Below are 20,828 nucleotides of genomic sequence, written 5' to 3' on the forward strand. Positions count from 1 at the left end.
TTGACTGAGATTATATTCAAAAATAATAACAGGGAAAAAAAAAAAAAAAAAAAAAAAAAAGGCGCTCACACATTCTTCCTTTTGGTTTGCTAGAGCTGCTACACAAACCAAATGTGAAATAGAAATCAACAGCAGTATTTAAAGCTGAATGTTACAGGTTTAAATTCTGCAATCCCTGAACTAAATCAGCAAGGAGTAAGTGGTTTGTGCCCAGTAAAATTCAGAACTGGGGCATTCATTTTGCACAAGGAGCTTTATTTAAATCAAAGCCATCTTTTCAGTTATTAACACAAAAAACACAAGCACATCTGAAATAAGGCAAACCTCATCAACATCTTTTTTGCCAACTGTACTTTTCCTGGCAGTAGAAAAGATGAGCAACTAACATTTTAATTAAAAAATTCACCAAAAGAGGCATGGGCAGATTTGTAATATGTATTAACTACACTACTTCCCATTTTACAATTATACAGCTAATGTCTGCATTGAATTCCCTAATTTCTCATTATAAAACAACTGGATTTCATCTAGCAGTTTTTAATTGCATTGTTTCTCCTGCTAAAATAACTGCACATTCTTCTTGCTAAGATGTTGAAGTTGTTGAATGACAAATCAATATAGGTCATGCCATTCAGATTTAATCAATTATTATTCCATCTCCTCACAAAATCAATGCGTGGTCTGAAACATGGCGAAAATCTGCATTCACACAAAGAATGATCAAAAAAATTATCTACATACTGTTATAAAACTAGAACATGCTTTATCCAGCAACAGAGCCAAATCCAGAAACATCCACAGGCATTAGTAATGCTTCTATTTTTAAAAAGATTATTCAAAGGCAAATGCTCAAGAGCAAGGACCTTCATTTTCGGAAACTTGTGGCTCTGCCTGAACTGTTTCATGCTCTAAGGATTAAAGATTCCAGTGAAACCAAAGGTAACATTCACCAACCTGTGGGACTCAGAAGATACCACCACAACCCTGGCAGGAGATGACTGGCATAAAACATCTTCCAGAAGCTGGACAAGATAGAAATGTCCCAGGTGGTTCACCTGGAAGGTGGACTCCAGGCCATCCTCCGTCAAGGACCAGGGAGCACCAAACACAGCAGCATTACAGATCAGGATGTGGAGTGGCCTAAAAAAAAATCAAACCAGGACAAAGAAATGTCAGCTAAATACATGCAATTACAGCCCTGTGTGAATGGGATGCAGGTGTGCCTTGGGTGTAGGTGTGAGGGATTTGGCTGGCTGGTTTCTGTGGGAAGGAGCTGCTCCATGCTGGGAACAGCTGATTCCAGTTGGTTTCAGTGGCCCCACTCAGGGTCCAGCTGAGCCCCACAGTGACACACCCTTGGAAGAAGGGTACAGAGAAAAAGGCAAAATGCCACACAGCACTGTCACTGCTCTCCCAATTGCTAATTGGGAAACCATCTCCATCTGGAGCATTTAGAAAAGAAACTTTTCCTGGGGGAAGAGCAACTCCTACCACTTTCTTGTATGCAGTACACATCATGACACCTGCACAACTGGTAGGGGACAAGTGATTAAGAAATAAAGACACAATGAAACAAGGCACATGTACACATTTTATACTTCTGCAGCTGATGAAGTATGCTGTTAAAAAATGCAAGACTGAGTTGGAAAATAAAAACATTCTCCATAAACTGTAATCTTTGGTGGAAAATCTGCACACAATACATATGAGATCCTTGAGACAGAATCCTTCCTCACTGAACTCAACTAACCCAGTTTAAACAGAAATGTCGTGATAAAGGAACTTCAAATGAAAGGGTAAGATTATACCAAACCAAGCTAGAAAAGAACCTAGGCTGGCACATACCTCTCTCATTCAAAAAACAGGTCCAGAAAACTTCAAATTCCTTGAGGTCTCCAGTGTAATGTCAGGATACTACAGCTTGCAGCCTTCCCAACCTCCACAGCAAGATCAAGGACAAACGCCCTTTCTGTTCTTTCTTGTCTCTTTCCAAACCCTTACGAAACACAGCAAAGTCTCTGGTCCTCCGACCTCAGATGGATCTGTATTTGCTAGATTGCATCATCTCTGAGGAAACCTTGGCACCAGCACTGTGTTCTTGTCCTTGAGTCAGAGCCTGATGCAGCAGACCTCAGCAAGCTCTACCTGAGCTGAGAACCTCAGGTTTGAGAGCCTGCATCTGGCATCCCTCGCCCTGGTGTATTTAATTTGGAAAAGTCACACAAAATAATGACAGCCAAAAATTCCTGCACTAATACTTGTGATGTCCCAACACCAGAATATTAAGATCTGTCACATTTGTTTAGCCCATTCCAGCCAATTATGTCTTTACCGCAACCCCATGAGACAAAATCAACACTGAACATAAACTCTAACTCTGAAGATAATAAATGAAGCACAACTATGAAAAATAACTGCTTGCCCTCTGCTCTTCTCAAGTAGTTCCTCACAGCCCTACACACAAAGTATGGCAGGAGACAGAGTCAGAACATTTCCCCACGTGATTGAAGGACATATATACTGCAACTCTGAGCATCTGCAAAAGGAATTCTGGAAAATAATGTGAAACAGGAAACCCCAGATTGTCAAACAAACCTAAGTAATTATATTCCTTCAGGCATGTTTGAAAGCACCAGATTCTGATAGCTCAGTTTTCAAAAGAACATTTCAGGGGGAATCAAACACACCTTAGCTGAATACTGAAAGAAATGAGTAAGGATTGACATAAAGAGTAGGCTGTATTTTCTTATTAAAATAGATTTTGACTTCCAGCCCATTGGGAAGTTACCAATGTAGTGTGCTTTAATAAGAAGTTAACAATCTGGTATCTATTCCTTTGCCAACTTGGAGAATTTTACCAAAAGCTCCAGAAGCAGAGTGAAACATCTGTGCACTTTGAGAGACTGAGTTTCTGAAGTGCTGGATTTCTGATTTGCCTTTTGGTCAGTGACACCCATACACAGAATATCTGTGCATACATACTGCATCCACCAAAGAAACTGAAGATAAACAGGGACTGTCCTTACAAAGGCAAAGTTCTCTCTTTCTGTTCAAATCAAATGGCAAAAAAAAAGCAGTCCTTTTTTTGATCTTTGCAGCCTCACTCAGCACAAGCAGGATATTCACCGAGTTGTGCAGGATCCTATTCTTTAGAAGGTAACAGATCTTTTGAGGTACGTTTTTATCAAAATTATTTAAACCAAAGTTCATTTTGCCTGTTTTGAGATGCATCTGCCCAGAGGAAAACAAAGCTGCTTGAAGCTTGAGAGGGCATGGAACTTTGGATGATTCATCACCTCTTATGAGACTTTAAGAAAAGCTCTAGCAAGAATTAATTTACAGATTTGTACATCTGCTGGGAAAAAAAAGGAACAAGTTTCTCCAACACAGATGCAGTTTTTGGTATAAGAGCCTCCTGTATGAGAACTGCAGCACACAAATGCAGCAGCAATACCGAAAATACCATCACCATTCCCTCCAAAACAAATATGACACTTTCGAAAAGATCGTCACTCTATTTCATAATTGTAATGTGCACTATGAAGTAACAAATCACAGACAGAAAGGATTCACATATGAACCAAAACCATATTCCACCTATCCAAACTGTAGTATCCTTCAATATTAGTAATTACACAATAACTACCTAAGGGGAAATACACACTCTATACCTAAATCTGTCAGCTCAATTAATTAAAAAGAAGATTCTAGAATTATAACACCATGAAATTTAGTCATTTTTTAATTGTTAGGCCATTTAACTGGATTTTATAAAAGAAATAAAATTATGCTTCAGTCCATTTTATGAGATTTGTATTTTTCAAAGCATATTTCTCTTTTTTCCAATGTAAAAGTAATTCAAATTTAAGAGACTGTAAAATTAACATTTTTTGTAATATTCTATTAGAAAACAATCTGTGAAGAAATACCAAAATAAAAACAGAAACATCTTGAACAATTATCACACTGAAAAGTTAGTATCAGAGTCCCTTTTAGAATTCCTTTATTTTTAATTAGTACTACGGGTTTTAAATGCTAAATAAAAAAGGATTTTTTTCCTAGATAACTCCACAGAAAAGAAACCTAAAGGGTTTCATGAATAGATACTGATGTTTTGCTTCATTTCAGCTCAGAAAAAAGCCACCTCTCGGATTTGGATCCACGTCCATTAAGCTATCGGTGTCTCTCGTCAGATTGCTAACAAAGGTCCAATTACTGAAAATTGTCATCTAAGTTTTTGTGACCTGGCCATTTGCACACCAGGAAATGAGTGAGATTACCTGGGTAACAGCCACCGTGCAGTTATGAATTTCAGCCACAGATGACAGATTCTAATCTCAATGGTGCAGAGCTCTGTGTCACTGAACATATCATTATGCAGGGACAAAATTTTTAAGATACGTGACAATTCACACCACACATCTGGCACTGCAGCTTTGCTTTATGACAGGAGTATTTTCAAGTGATAGCAGAACTATGACCTTGATTTCACAAGTTCATTAAAAACATTGCTGCAATCTGCATGAGGCTTCCTCCTGAGCCCAAGGAAAAAAAAATCCCCCCTCGGTTTAAAATAGTTTGTAATTCTACATCAAAGGCACAGCTCAGGCCAACAAAGGATATCAGCAGCAAAGCAAATTCTCCATAGTGTTTACTCCTGGTATCAACATGACCAAGTGCTCCCTCTAACCATGATGCCCATTAGATATTTCTGGAAACACTACAGCAAAGACCCTGCAGAGTGTTATGAAAATTTGCCTCTATGTCTCCTTAAAATGTCTTCAGGCAGTGACTTACACCCCACCAAGGGACCTACCGTGGGCTTCCAGTACCTTTTAGGTGGGCACTGGGACTGAGTGTGATCTGCTCCATTATAACAGGCAGTCACTGCTTCTAATCCTTCACAGCCTGACTGAGACTCAGGAACTCACTGCTCCAACTGCAAGGTACACAGCAATCCCAGAAAACCCTCACCGTGCTGCTAAGTGTAGCTACAATTTAGTGAAAGTTAAAAAGCATGTAGAATTAGCCAGGACAGTCTTAAATGTGAATATCTGAGCTGAAATGCAGCTGATATTCTGTGCACTTCACAAGCCTGTGATACTTTACTAACCTTTGCACTGGGGAAGTCATTCAGATCTCACATGCTCTGCACAATTCACCATTAGAAAAAACTGAGCAATCCAACTCCTCTGAACTATTTGAAAATACAGTAAGTGAATACATTAGAGAGATACAGAAATTAAATTGTTGCTATAAATCAGTTAGTTATGAAATTTAATAATCAATTTGTTAGCACCTGATGTAAAACTACGATCTGTCAGCAGCCTCCCAAGCTGGCTGTGTGCAGCAGTAGATATTTCCAAGGGAATTAATTACTGATGATTTGCAAAGGTAAGAATAATATTTTTCAACAAATGTAGCCTGTGCACTAGGAGGTTAAACAAACACCACCAAAATGTCAACAGAGTTCTTGGCTTTGGTGTTCTCCCATTTCAAACGTAATGAAATAGTTAACCAGAGAGTATGCAAAGGGAATACTTTCAAATCTTCCCATGAAGCAGAATGTCACACCATCTGGGGCACTTCTCAAGCGATTTGAAAAGTTCACACTGTTTGGAATTACACAGAAATTCAACAGAAAAGGCCTCACCATATCCCCAAAGTCCCATAAGCAACTGTAGACCTCTGTCACGGCCAGTAAAGAAGGCAGAGCTGTGACTTCTCTTCCACAAAGAAGCAAAGTCACAGCCCACCAAACTTTTCCACCCCATAATCCTGAACACCCATGTTGCTTTCTCTGAAAGTTAGAAAGTTGTACTTCTTTCCATGAGGGAATGCCTATATACACAAAGGGAATATCCAACAGGCAAGATAAGCTTATGGCTCTCCAGAAAACGCGTGAATTAAACAACCATCTCCAGAAATCCCCCTCAGTTTTACAAGCAGTACTGACAGGAAACTAAGCAACAAGAAAATCACTAAGTCAGGGTTCAGGCAGAAGCAGGAAAACTCAGAACCATGTATAATCTAATACTGACACAAAAATATTTAAATATTTACTTGTACAGTGTAAAAAAAAAAAAAGCACTGCTTAACTCAATGAATTTTGCAAAGAAATACTTAATGTCTAACTTCCCTTTTTCTAAAAATATGGGCTGAAAGGTCAGCAAAAATACCCTTATTGCCCACTGCCAGCTGACAGAAATGTGGATCCTTGTCAGACAGGCTTCATTTAAGGCAAGCCACTAACACAGGACTTAGAGCCCTGATGGATGATCTCCTGCTAGAAGCAAGGAAAATTCTCTGCAATTCATCCTACTGGATTTCTTTGCAGGATTTGACACTGTTGATCAGCAAATACTTTTGCCCCACTTCTAAGAGATTAATGGCAGTGGACTGAAACTGTTCTGATTCTTCCTTCATAACACATACATGGGAATTATCATGAGCAGCTGCTCCTATGCCTTCCTAATACATCATCTGCATACTGCCATATAGGTCAACCACCCCTCAATCATTATTCATTACCTCTCTCAAATCTTCAGTGTACAATTTCATAAATGTTTGGAGAGGGAACAGAGGTCTCAACTGATTTAGAACTAAACAGAAAACATCCATTAGTCATGGTTTTCCCTTTATTGTTTTTTCTTATATATACAGAGAGAGGACAACAACTAAAATAACCCCACATCATTCTGCACTTTCAGAAATTAATAAGAGAGAGCAGCAATGAAAATATCCAGAATCTGGTAATTTTCATTCAGCAGCCCACTTGCTACCTCAAAGTGGTGCATCTTTTTCAAACTCAGGCAGCAAATCATTATTTGCACATATACACACGCAGTTACAAACAACCATAAGCCAGACCTAAAGAAACATTCATTTTTGCAATAACCATGGAATGATTTGTTGTTTCTGCATGTACTTCTAAACATACAAATTTCATTTGCACACAATAAGGACTTGTTAGAAAAAGAAAGCTACAACTCCCCAAAAAAAAAGGCAATTACTACTTTTATTACATATTTGTGATATTTTCAATTGAAAACAGCTAAACCCTTGGAAAATGTTTTTGGGACCATGGTTGATCATTCAAAGAATAAAACACCTCATGGATTTTGAGCTTTTCACTTGCCAATGACTTTTTCCTCTGTTTCGCTCAGAGATTATAGAGCTGTAACAGAATTCAGAAAGCCCCTATAGCAGCTGTGTGCTGCCATTCAGATCTGAAAGATTCCATGTCATGATGGAAATTAATGTACTTTGACATCCTCTGGGATTTGGGGGAACAGCTAATAAAGAAATACAACCTTTTCAGTCTATTACACAAATTTCTGGATTCTAAGATGAAGACACATGGGCCAGTCTCAGGCCAGCAGCAAGGCTTCCCTACCCAGGTGCCAGAAGACTCCGCCTTCTGTGTTTTAATTATCTCCCCTAGAAAGCATTTAACTGAATAGGCTAAATATATTTTAATGTATATGTAATTAAATAGTTACTTCTGCCTTATAATTCAAAAATTTTAGAAGGCAACATCAATTAAGTACACAGAGCTTCTCAAAACTCATTAAGCCATAATGCTCAAAAATATAAAAATATGTTTTAATCAATTATATTAATCATACATATTTTACTTATTTAGATGCTCAAAAGAGCTTTCACAGCTGCTGCATCTTGTGGCAATTTTTTAGGAAGGCAGAGCCCCAAGCCATCTTAGACTCAGCCTAGATTTAGGCACAGACATGTGGCTGCAAATGGGCACCAGAACAACCAGGGTGCTGAGCAGGAAGTCCCTGGAAGGTTATCAAGGTTTCGTCATTAGAGTAGAGTGAAGTGAGTGCAAAGTGTCCAAAAGTGTCAGATTTGTAAATTTTGGACAGCACAGTTATAGTCATAAGACTACGTAACAAACACCTAACAAAATCTTCCTGTTAGTAATGTTTAAAAACACTTCAAATTTTGTAGATGTAACTGTATGTAAAGTTATGGTGAAGTAATATGGATTTTACTTTACAAAAACCTAAAAATATTCTGAGGCAGGAGATATTTCCACGATAGAGCAGATGAAAGGAAAGGTGATCTGATGAAAACATCGGGATCTCTGCCTCCAGGAAAAGGGGGAAGGGCTTAAACTTCTGAGATTTTTAATTTTTAATTTATAAAATACTGGAAATAGTTTTTGGATCCACATGACTTGACACATGCTACCACAAAGGGTAATTGTGTACGAGAGCTTAAAAACAGAAGAAAGAAGAAAAAGAAAAACTATTTATGCAGAAAACCAATCCCTAGGCTTTAATAAGGCACAGCATCACCACAAAGAGAAAAAGAAGTTTTACCCTAATATTTTTATGTACGTTTCAAACGTAGTCAGCCTTTGATCTTATTTAAATTTAAGATATGTGCTGTCTGCAACAGTAACTTCTGAACTATGCATGTTTCAGAACTTAACTCAATGTGGGTATTTTTTGATAGCTCAAAATGAACAATGTTGTCCAGAAGTCTGTGCCTCAGTAGCACTGCCAGGATGCCACCTGTACTCTAAGTTGAGAAGACAAATGTAAAATCTCAACTGTCACTAGTTTTAATTCACAAAAAGTAATTCTGTAAATGGCAAAGAGTTAACAGAATTGTACAGTACTTTAAAATATGTTCAGTTTTGGAAAGCCAATAAGAAGTGGCAACAATCATGATAGAGATACATCAACTACAGAACCATTAAACATATTGGCATAATGGCATCACTGATAATTTTTCTGAATCATATATTCATTTTTTCCAGATCCTTTAAGTTACATTTGTAACAACTTGCTAAGCAGATACCATTTTTACATATGTATTCTCTGGTATGCCTATAATTTATCACACAGTATCTATGATTTAATTGTCGTTCAATTGGAATTAAAAATAACACACCTGCAATATATCAGTTATAATATATGAAAATGCAGAAAAACCATATTCTGGAATGACTTTTCATCAGGCTCCAAAATCTTAATTGCACCTGCAAGGTTTCAGCACACTTCTGCTTGCAGCATGAAAAATGAATGCAGTTACAGAGTTTGGGGCCTCAGCTAAGGAGGCCAGCTGAAAACCTGGTCTGCTCCATTTTGAGTCTGGTTAGGAAAATAAGAAGAGACTAAACTTCCAAATGGAGAACCATAATTCATAACTGCTGTCTTTTCCATATTTCTACACACATCATTAGTGAATAAACTGTTAGCATTTGCCAATTCTTACCACCAAAAAAAATTCCTGTTTTAAAGTATAGAAATGTAACTGAAGTGAAGATCTACATCTGGAAGTCCTGCCTAATTGTGAATTGCTCCTACCAATTCAGAAAATTCTAAGCAGTAGCTATTGGCAAACATTATTTCATATCTTTAAAGTAATTCAAGTTTTTTCAGGATGATTTCAGGGTTTTTTCCTCGAACATTGAGAACATTAAATTAAAGTCATACTGTTTGGCAGAAGATAACTTTAATTCAAACCAAGTGGCACCATGCATCACTGAAAACTAAAAATGCACATTAAATTTCATCTCTAACTTTATTGCTCACTCCTGCCTGCTGACTGTTTTGATCATGGAGTTGTTCTTATGATGAGGACCAGGCAAATTCCATGACACCACGGCTGTAAATATCAACAACAGGTCCTGTATTGGAAGTTTTAGAACTGAAACATCAGTGCTGTCCCCCAGTGAAAGCATGCAGGTTTCAGTCAAGTGTGTGATGATCAAACTGAGAAATAGATACCAAAGTTCCACATCCACAAGTCTACACTCCTACACAAACACCAATTCTACAGACCCTGAACTATCCAATGCTCACCCTGACTAGATTTCAATGCTGTGTTCCATACAATCACAGGAGGACTGTCATTTTGTCTATAAGGGGGATTAATACCAACCATAATTCCTCACATTGTGCCCACTCAATGAATAGCAGATTCAATTCTGTGTTTCTTAGTTCCAAAACACTAATATGAAAGATTGGTTGGTCTGCCTCTGCCAGCTGCACAAAAATCAGCTCATGCCAAATCCATCTTAGCCCAGAACATTATTATAAACAGATCATGTATTTGACTTTCCATAACAGAGACATTCAATGAACTGCCTGAGCTGGAAACCAGCAGAGGGGAAAGACTTGATACATATAAAAGAAGCAACTTGAACAAATCCAGCCATTTAGGTGCACTGAGAACTCTTTTCCCATTTTCATTCTAACCCTAGCACTGCCTTCACCAGGAAGGAAGATGGAGTTCATTCACTCCTAGTGGAAATATCCAGTGGGGAATGTATCTGCAGAAAACAAGCCAGAAATACTAAATACTAAAAGACAGCTGACTTTCTCTGAAAAAATTTGTGCTAGGAATCCTTGAGCCCAATTTTTTATTGGACATCCATTTTATGTGTTAGCCACACTGTGTTCAGGCTGTGCTACAACAGGGTAAGAGGTAAATCAAACATTAAACAGCAATTTTGTTCTGTCTTCTCCCAAAGTTGACTTTGGGAGATCCAACTAACTTAGGTTTTTAGCTTATTTTGCCCACAGAATCCTCCTAACTGTGAGAACAAAAAAATAACTGGAAGGCACTGTCCTGCTCCTAGAGAAAGTTTGAGTCCTGCAATCACAGAACTGCAGGATCTAAAATAATCTGCAAAACCCTTCTGCCCAAAGCTTTATTTGAAACTGCATGGATAAAAAAGTCTCAGAAAGAGAAACAGCTGTATCAACTCAAGAGTATAGATAATGCAAACAAAAAAAAAAAATCTTTTTTTCTGTGAGGATGAAGGATTTTCTAGAATATATTTATAGGAATATGGCATCATTTACCAGTGTTTATATATTCAGAGCTCAGATTTTATCTGTAGACAAGTCTGCAACACCTAACAAATCCTAACAGGAATAAAAGATTTCTACCAAACCTCAGAAGTATGATAACTTATAGATGAATCATCTGACTTTTACTTTCAAGGAGGACTTCTTAGCTTTAAATTACTATTCCAATTCCTATTAAATATTTCTTTTCAGAGTAACTCTTTCCTCCCGTTTATTATTTACGTTTTTCTCAAGGCTCCCTCTGTTGAATCATTTGTTTCCTGTGTGCAAAAAAATGCTGAGCAGAGGATGACATTTCTTCATTCTTCACATAGGTTCCACAATCTCTCAGATTCCCAAGCACATTCAAGAAGGTTTTTTTTCTCTACAACTTATTTGATTAAGGCAGGAGTTCACAATTTCAGCAATTTCCTCTCTGCTCTCTGCAATACAAGCACCCCCAGCTTCCCCAGCTGCAAGAGGTTTTAATGCAATTTAGGGATCCTTTTTCTGGAGTTGTTCCATTTTAGTTTTCTCATCCAGGAGGAGATCTGTTCTTCAAGACTATTTTCCAATTGCTATCAACCAGGGAAGAACAGGGTCCCAGGTTGTGATGTGACTATGAGTACATCCTTACATCTGCTGACAAAAAATAGCACCTAGAGCCACAAAGTGTGCCAGAAAAGCAGAATTTCAGAAGGCATACCTATCTATTACCTATTTCATAAATTTTCAGTTATTAGGTCACGTGTCACCAAGACCAACAGCTTCTGGAAAATACCAGTGTCCCAGAAACCAGCAGTGGCCTGGAGAAACTAAACAGAGAGTATCACTACTTGCACAGAGAAGCTTAAGATGTTCACCACTGAATACTAAAGGCCTCTTCACATTAAGTGCTGTGAGAAATAAAATACAGGTCTTTATTAAAATGTGTGCACTCATACAAAATTTCTCCTTGGCATTTTAGAAGTACTGTAGTTTTTCCCAGAAACCAAGGTCTATACAACTCAGAGCTCAAATTATGGTTTCGTTTGGAAAAAAACAGAAACAAAAACAAACACATTATTTGCTTTTCCTACTACTTTATTGTTGAGAAACTCATAAGAGAAAGAAAATTCTCTTAAGGTATTTCCTTAAGAGTGACAGGTCCCTTATGGGAAAGGGGGGGAATCCATCACAATGTGCTTCTCCCACAGGGATATCGACCCCTTTTCAGAAAGTTTGGCTGTCAACTGACAAGACTGGCCCAAGCATAAAGAACAAGGCTCAGTCTGTCATTGGAGCCTGTAAGATTCCAATTGCTCATAAAGCCACTGGTGCAAAGGAATCCCCAACATGACAAAAGCCTCTGGACACTGTGGCAAAACAAACGAACAAGGAGACGAAGGTCATTAGTGTTCATTAGAGCTGGAAAACACATCGGCCCACCACTGCAGCAATAAGATGCCTCTGCCACATAATTGCTTTTCCAACTTTATCCAGACATAGTTAAATCACAAAAAAATAGATAGGTCTTCCAGTCCATCCTGCTGCCAGTGCAGATGATTGTAAGGTAGCTCTTTGGTATCTGCATCAGATAAAAGATCCACTGCTACAGGCAGTGTGTAGGGTCTGGTTTTCATCCAGCCCCAGACTTTAAACAAAATATAACTGGAAATTCATTTTAGTCAAAACCCCACAAGTCTCACAACAGATACGGAACATAGACTTTCACATCATGCTTGGACTAGTTCTGCCAGACACAGGCACATCTGAGCACTTATTTAAGACAGAAAGGCCTGAAGGCAAGGCAGAGGCTTTAGATGCTGTCTATTACTAAATGTCTTTCCAAATAAAATGAGGGTGAAACATTAGTAAAACCTGTCCATCACTGACAATCCAGCTGAACAGAGCTACACTGGTAAAATGCTATGCCAACAAAAACAAAACAGGTTTCACTGATTCTAGATCTTCTCATTTCCTAAGTTCTCCAGCAAAAATTGATTTAAGCATGTTCACTTCCAAGGATTTACAAACACCCATACCTAATGGACTAGCTAGGACAACCATGGTATGATCTACGACACACAAATCAGGTTAAGAGCTGCATTTGGAAGAAGGGTGGTTTTGACTTTGCACTGCACCATACATTTAAAGAAATGTAGCATATTAAAAGCATCAAGATTCTAAATTAAAACACACACTGCTCTCACACTACAAAACCAAGTTAGTACTAAAGCAGCAATACTGCAAGGATTTGTCTTTCAAGAAATTTTAATACATGAAGATGACATGATAAGAAAATATTGATACTAAGGATTTTGGCAGTAAAGGAACTTCTGTTAGAAGTCAGTTTTGACAATTCCTTGAATCTAAAAGACCTATAAGTACTAAAATGTCATCTGTCTATCCTTGTGAGATTTAGCTTTGGCAGTGTTTCAAAAGTGAAAAAAAACACTCTTTGTTATGTATTTTCTCTACGACAATGTATTTTCAAAGTTGTCTAAGAGGTCATATTCTCTTGAGAAGAACAGTAAGAAGCATATCAGTTACAGAAATATTTGCAGGAAAAAAGCTAAGTTTGAATACTAACAATCAATGGGTCAAACTGTGAATAAAAGCACAAAGTGTGGAATTTATTGTGAAGAGTTGCAACATAAAAGCTTTCAAATAATTTCTTCAATTCAGAGATTCATTGCTCTGTTTGAGCTAAATTAAACAAATCACTTGGAATCTAAGCTGGTTATCTCCATATAAATTTGTCTGTTGTTAAGTGATGTCGTTATTACAACCTCTCCCCCTTTTTTTTTTTTTTTCTTTTTTTTTTTTTCTTTTTTTAATGGACTATTCCACATACAGGTCTGGAAAATGGAGCTGTCTGGCTCATAGGGCTATATTTTTTAAAATGTTTGAAAACAAAAAGGAGAGAGAGAAGGTTAGAAAACAAACTAGACAAGCAATGCACTAATTGTTCATCCCTGACCTCTCCCAAACCACTGCAAAACTGTTAAAAGTTGTCTGAGCTGGTTTTATGCAATTCACCTTTGGTCTTTTTCAATAGCCACAGGGTAAAAATGCCCTTTAAAACTGGGGCTACACATCAAATAATAAGAGACCTGTATTTTTTTTATTTTAGTATGAAAACAAATGATCTTTAATTTACATTGAAAAAAAATTCCTGTGAAAAGATTATTCACTAACTGCAGTTGGTGATCCGTCGAACTATGGTGATTCTGCCAACTGTGCTCAGCTGATAAAGACATTAAAATAACAAGAAATTATTACATATAATTCTCTGAGTACTTACAGATTCTTGGATTTGAATGCTTCAGCAAAGTGCTGCACACTCTGAAGAGAAGCAAGGTCTAAGGTCATTGCTTCTACCTTGGCTTTATGCTGGAACAAGAGAAAATATAAAAGAAGATAAATAATAGCAAGTTCAGTTCACAGTATCATGTTACAGTAAATGTGTTATGAAACTCATCTGATTCCCTTGTTTAACATTATAACCCCAAAGTGAATACAAATCATCAAAAGGGATGGATGAGCACAACATTTAGTGCCAAAAGTAGCATTTGTGAGTTGGTGGTTCTGCTAAAAACACACACTGGGTAATGCACAGCTTTATATAATGCAATGAAACGACTCAAGGCAGTGTTAAGGTTAATAGGTATCTTTTTGCTTTGATTTTGATGGTGAAACTTAGGTAACTCATGAAATAAAAGGTAGAGTAAGTGCTATTCTCAATACATGCTATTTTTTACATACCATACCAATAGGAAAAAAAATCTGTAAATACTCTATAAAAAACAGCTAACTTGATTCTGGCCCATATTAATCCAAAAAGATCTATTTTTCATAGCAGGTGATACAAAAAAGAGTATAAAATGACTACAGAGAATAACAGATCAGTCTACCCATATTTTTATACAATAAGACTTTACCAGTGTATAACATAAATGCACTTCCCTGTGAGGGTGGTGACACCCTGGCACAGGATGCCCAGAAAGGCTGTGGACCCCCCATCCCTGGAAGTGTCCAAGGCCAGGCTGAACAAGGCTTGGAGCAACCTGGGATAGTGGAAGGTGTTAGGGGATAGGGGGTTAGAATGAAATGGATTTTAAGGTCCAACACAAACCATTCTATGATTCTGTGTCTTCAAAAGAAATTCTGTATATACCTAAAGCCAACTTTTCACCTAGAAGAGGACACAATATCCCAAAAAACAACAGGTTAACCTGAAGGTTAAGTTAACCTTAGGCATCAGCAAACCAAGCCTTCTCAATATTTTCAGCTTTAAGATCCCTGTTTCCAGATATTTTGAAACTCCAAATCTCAGAACAAAATGAACCAAAAGCCTGTTTTCCTCACTAAAGTCATCACAGAACCAAGTAGCTGGTGGTTGCAACAGGGACCAGCTGGGATTACAAGGTTATACCATGAGCATTGCTGGAGGAATGAAAGGAAAGCAGCACACAAGTCAGCACAGAAGGAAGCCAGAAGAGTCTCCCATTGTCTCCCAAGCTCAAGTGATCCATCTGATCTCTCTGTTTCATTACATCTGGCACTTTCCTCCCTACATATGTTTTCTATTTTGCTAGTACCCATTCTAGTGCCTGCTACAACTACCTTACAGGTTTGGTTTAAACAGAGTATCACTCAAATTCCTTTCGTCCCATTCCAGCCAGACTTATCAGGACAGCAAAATAAACACAACTAAAATTTCAACAGGTTCAGTCTCCATAGGAAGTATCAATTAATGGAGTCAGAAAATGTGAAACCAAACTTTGCTACAAAGATTTTTTTTACCCTCACAAGGTGCACATCATTCTGGAATTCATTTTGCCCCACTGGGTAAACATTTTCTTCTCTTTGATGGTCAGAGACTTGAGAAAGATGATGCTGCCTTGCATTATGCAATAGAACTCCAGAACAATTTCTCTTCAGCTGCGCAGTTCAAAGCTGTTTACTTACTACAGAAGTGGTGTGCATAGTTGGGTTTACTTTGCCTCTGCTTTCCTCAGCTGAAACATTCTCCTGTCTCTCCCAAGGGTAAAAGGACAAGAATGCTACAAATACAGGCACATAAGGTGGTCAAAAAAACATAATAATCAAGTAGTTCAACAGACTAAACCACAAGCTGTCAGCTACTGTTCTCTCGGGGACAAGGATTCAAGTCCACATGGTATCACTCAGGTAATGCTTTTCCTCCTGGTGTCACACATTAGGCTTCTGCTACTGATTCCAAGAACAGAAAAGAGGTGTCTGTACTTCAAGTCCAAAAGAAAAAAAATGAAGCCCCCAAAATACTTGCTGAAGTAGAAGTTAAGCAGACTAGATTGGTCTGAATTTGGGGATTAATATATTGAAAAGGTAAAAATCAGAAATTTAAAAATCATAGTATTTTTTCAACTTTCTCCCTGCTTTTGCTTTTCAAAACCCTGATGGTTATAGCCTGTATTTCCTTCAAAAGCACAGAAGGCACACACTGAGCACAGACACACCCATTTACTCTTTTCCTCACAGGAAAAGTTGGAGCATGTGACATCCAAAGCACTCAGAACCTGCCACCCCAGCTTCTGAAGGCACTCAAGAAGCCAAGTGTGAGGGTTTTCTCCAAGCACAACTGGGGAAGAAATCAATTTAATGTACCATGAGCTTAGGCAAGTTCCCCAACTTTTTTGTTTCAGACTCTCCCTTGTCCACTGAGAATCCAGAACCTCTCACCCCACAGAGGTGTTCTGTAGAGCACCAATTCCTACTACAGTTTGAGACTGTGAAATGCTAAACCTTTAGTATCAACTTATTTTTATTCCAAATTTTCCCACTGTGACTTCTATATCACAGTATCTTAAAAAAAAAAAACAACTATGCATAAGGCAATATATTTGCATGGTATGTTCTTAATAATATATCTCCATTAAATGACAAGTAGAAGGTTTTATGTTTGTTTTCATACAGTAGCTCAGAATTACCTCTGTTAAAAATTTCCCTAGAAGCCTAGGTGTCACATATTGTGATATGTATACAAGAGCATAGGGGGTTTTAATAAAAAATAAAAACAAAAATCATTTTTGCTAAAAGGCATCTAACTGTAATTGTTCTCTGCAGTCAGAACTGATTGTTAATGGTATGCTGCAAATCCTGATCTAATGTGTCATAATTGTATTATGCTGATGTCTCTCACTATTTCACTTCACATGTTTTCAGTACTGAATTATGCCTCATTTTATGTTGTGAAATCTTAAATGAGACTTGCCACTTTCCCAAATACAGGAGACAGTCTTTAAACTGCCACAGTCAAATCAATACACTAAGGCAGGAAACCCCAGAATTTTGAAAATTAAATTGACAAAAGATATTAATGTTCCCTCTATGACTTTATTTTCAACTACATCATTTAAGGAGAAAGTAGATAATAAAATGAGTGTAGAATAATTTAAAGAGCTCTTTTCTAAATCACAGGATCATAACTATGTGGTGCCATTGAAAGCCTGTGCAAAATGAACTGGTGTCCTTGCTGCAGATACCCAGGACAAGTGTCCCACCTGCATCCAAAACCACTTTCAGGACTAGACCCAGACCAGCTCTCAAGCGGCCAAAGGTGGACAGACACAAGAGGTGGACTATTTCATGAAACCAAATGAGAAGTTCAAGGCTCACAATGTCCAGGCATCAGTGTGGTGCCTTTGAAGAAACAGCCAAAGGCAGATCAATCTCCAGTTCTGAACAAGTCATCTTCTAAACCCAACACAATAACACTTTGAAAAGTGCAAAGAAAAAAACTTATCTTGTATTTCAAGTTTCATGCCCAGTTCTAAAAGCCTTTTATCAATATTTCCAGGTAAGTTGCATTACTCTATATAACCCCAGAAAACAGCTTGTTCAGTTTTGTATGTAAGCTGCTCCCTATTGGAGCAAAAATATTAAAAATGCTTAAGTGCAATTGGCTATACTTTGCACTCATGCTAGAAAAATGCTTATTGAGCCAGAAAGTAACACGAAAGTGAAAACCCCCAGAAAGCCAGCTATTTCACTATATGCAATGCATTCACTTTACAGCTTAAAATTGTTTAAAAATGAACACTGCATGGTAGAGTAGTTTGGCAGTAAACATGATTGTGCATTTGTGTCTTGGTATAGAAGAAGGAGCCTTTTTTCATAGTGAATTTTTCATTCAAATGTAAGTGATGATTTACGTTAAATATAGGTAAAGCATAGCTACATTTTCCTGAAGGATTGCAAGGAAGTGAAGAGCAGTACAATAAGTTGAAGCATAAAAGCTTTCTCTGTCATAATATTTATTATAATGGCATATAAAATAGCTGAAATAAATAATAGATGACTAAAAGTAAATTCATATGATAAAGAATCTTTCAGCAGACACCATTACTTCTGACTGCTCCAGTTTCATACAGAGTTGAAGAGTCTTAATAAATATGCTGTAGCCTCTGTATCTTATGTAAGTACAAGTAAGGGCCTACTTAAAATGTACCATAGTGGACACTACATAATTTACTGTATAATTTTACTCTCAGAAAATAGTGTGTGTACATCTTCAATATTTAAAAGTCCTTAACTCAAAACTGAATACTTGGCACAACAACAGGAATATCTGACTTTGAGGAACTGAAAGTACAACCAATTGGTAAAAAGCAGTTTAATTTAATACAGAAAAATCTTCATGACAACATCTTGGAATGCAGATAGTTCTGATATGCTGTCTGAGAAAGAAAATCTTCAGCAAAAAAAGAATTTTACATCAAAGCTGATGAAAAATCTGTGGAATTATCTGAAAATAGGTAAACAAATAACCAAATCTCAGCATATGACAAGCAATGCCCAAATAAACTCATATTTCCATGTTGAGGATGGAGCAGGGGATGTTTTAGAAGCACATCTGACAATTTGACACATAGCTTATGACAGTCAATAGCCAGTGCCATGCACTATTTATGGGGGTACCTAATGGGGAAAAAGGCTTTCACTCAGGATTAGGACTGCAAGTATAATTGTCCCTAATGCAGTAAACATTTGGTACTTCATGCAAAACTGTATTTATGCAATGGCAGCTTCACCTGGGTGTGTGCTTTGAACGCTCTGCAACTCCTTGGAGCTGATGGGGATGGATGCACCCCACTGCTTTAAGAGCAATCCAGCACCTGTGGTAGATGCTTTAATAATGTGTTCTGCTACCTTTGGTATGCCTCAATAAAGTTCATTAGAAGACCTTGTGGTGGAACATTTTTACACTCATTTTTCCTCCCCCTGAATATCAGCAGTATTTGTGCAGTACTTTCAAATTTCCACTAACTTTACACAAGAAAACACAAACCAATTTCCCTAATATTAACCATTTTAGTAACCCATTTATGAGATGTACAAGGAAATAGCTGGGACTAACTTGATTCTTCATGAAAATCAGAGATGAAAAGGATTTCCTTTTTTTCATTAGAAAGAAAGTTTATTTAGTAATACTTGGTTTCACTATTTCCTGATGTGTTTGTTTTACCCATATTTTGATGGTAATTTAGTACTGTATATTTTTCCATTATTATTCTTGCTCAGTCCTGTCAAACATAATCTGATGCTGTGTGTGACCTCTCCCAAAATTTTAATTTGTAAAGCCTGGTTCTTCCTGCTTAAGTAACTAGATCTTCCTGATCTTCACAAAAATGGAATTCCTGCAGGGGTTGCCTTCATCCAAGTCAAGAGAATAGCACACAGATGAAGATTAAATGGGTCCGTGTGAGCCAGCAAACTCGGATTCCTGATCAGCCCTGGACCAACATCTTATCATGAAGAATAAATTATTAGTACCATTGTTGTCTTTGTCTCTGTCCCTTCTCCAGAACAATTCTGGATGTTTGGCAGAGAACAGTGTTTTTCTTTCTGGCATCATCTACAACTTAGAGGCCTCTTCAGAAAAACCTGAAGCCCTCAAGCTGTTGTAGGATTGTCCTGAAAATGAATGTCTAGAAGTTGCAATTGTCCCCACTCACAATTACCTTGAACAACACCTGAACTGGAGATTTAATGTTGGACTCAGCTGGGTTATAAAAGCAACAGAGAAGTCTGGATCCTCTCTTAGATGGAGATTAAATGTAAAAGCAACACATGAGCCTGAAAATCTGACGGTGAGAGATGTGGAAAAGTGATAAAGATGGCCTGATAGGAAGGAGTTGAGTTTCTGAGTATGCCATACACCAACCTGGAATTTAGTCCTCACATTTAAACAAATCATTATTCACAGTAGTATTTTTCCTTTGTCCAAATACTTAATTTACCTATAATTTAAAATCCAAATACAAAAATGCGACTCGAGTCTCCAAGTATAGCTTGTATATTTGACTTATCATGCAATCACCATTTTAAATTTCCCAATAGTTTTAGAACTTTATCTATTAGCACATGTCTGCTCATAAAAAGAAATGTGAAATACACTCATTCGTTTCTTTGCGGTTGCTTCATTTTTCAGATTTTAATATCCTTTTTTAATAAATCTTCTGTAATAAATACCACTTACCACTACAATAAGCAATAATGTTATTTCATAATCTTTACATTAGTTAACTCTTAGATCAGTATCTCTGTAAATTCAGCCTTTCATATCTTCTGAAGATAATTATAAAGGAAAAAAGGGAAAACATCTGCATTTCTTTATGAAATTAATATCTTCAGTGAAGTAAACTATGCCCCAGCAATCCTAAATCATGCTTAGAAAGAGCAAAAGAAGTCATTCTCCTAAAGATATTTTAAAAATTATTTATTCAGTAACCAGAGAGAACAAAAACATACAAAAACTGCTGGACTATCATTTCAGAATACTTCATTTAGTAGGCTCCAAATGCCCTGATTTTTCCTGGATGCACATGGTTCCATTGCACACAGGACACATTTGCTTCAATAACAAGAAATTACATGTATTTAAACAAAAATCTACTGTGGATTTTGGCAATAGGAATTTGTTTAGCTCTTAATGCATATGAACAGTGGGTATTTATTTGGGAGCCTACTTTTAGCTGG

The 20,828-nt window shown here is 37.3% G+C and overlaps 1 protein-coding gene across 1 annotated transcript in view; it reads right to left on the bottom strand.

Moving 5' to 3' along the window:
* WWOX (WW domain containing oxidoreductase) overlaps positions 1–20,828 on the bottom strand; it is a 113,532-nt gene that overhangs the window by 3,373 nt on the left and 89,331 nt on the right. The window contains exons 6-7 of the mRNA XM_017741079.1: positions 14,110–14,198; positions 955–1,140 (exon numbers count right to left, since the gene is read on the bottom strand). Coding sequence (XP_017596568.1) covers positions 955–1,140; positions 14,110–14,198 — 275 coding nt within the window. The remainder of the gene's footprint in view (positions 1–954; positions 1,141–14,109; positions 14,199–20,828) is intronic.

Source organism: Corvus brachyrhynchos, unplaced genomic scaffold (assembly GCF_000691975.1).
Source record: "Corvus brachyrhynchos isolate BGI_N302 unplaced genomic scaffold, ASM69197v1 scaffold26, whole genome shotgun sequence".
Lineage (NCBI taxonomy): Eukaryota > Metazoa > Chordata > Aves > Passeriformes > Corvidae > Corvus > Corvus brachyrhynchos.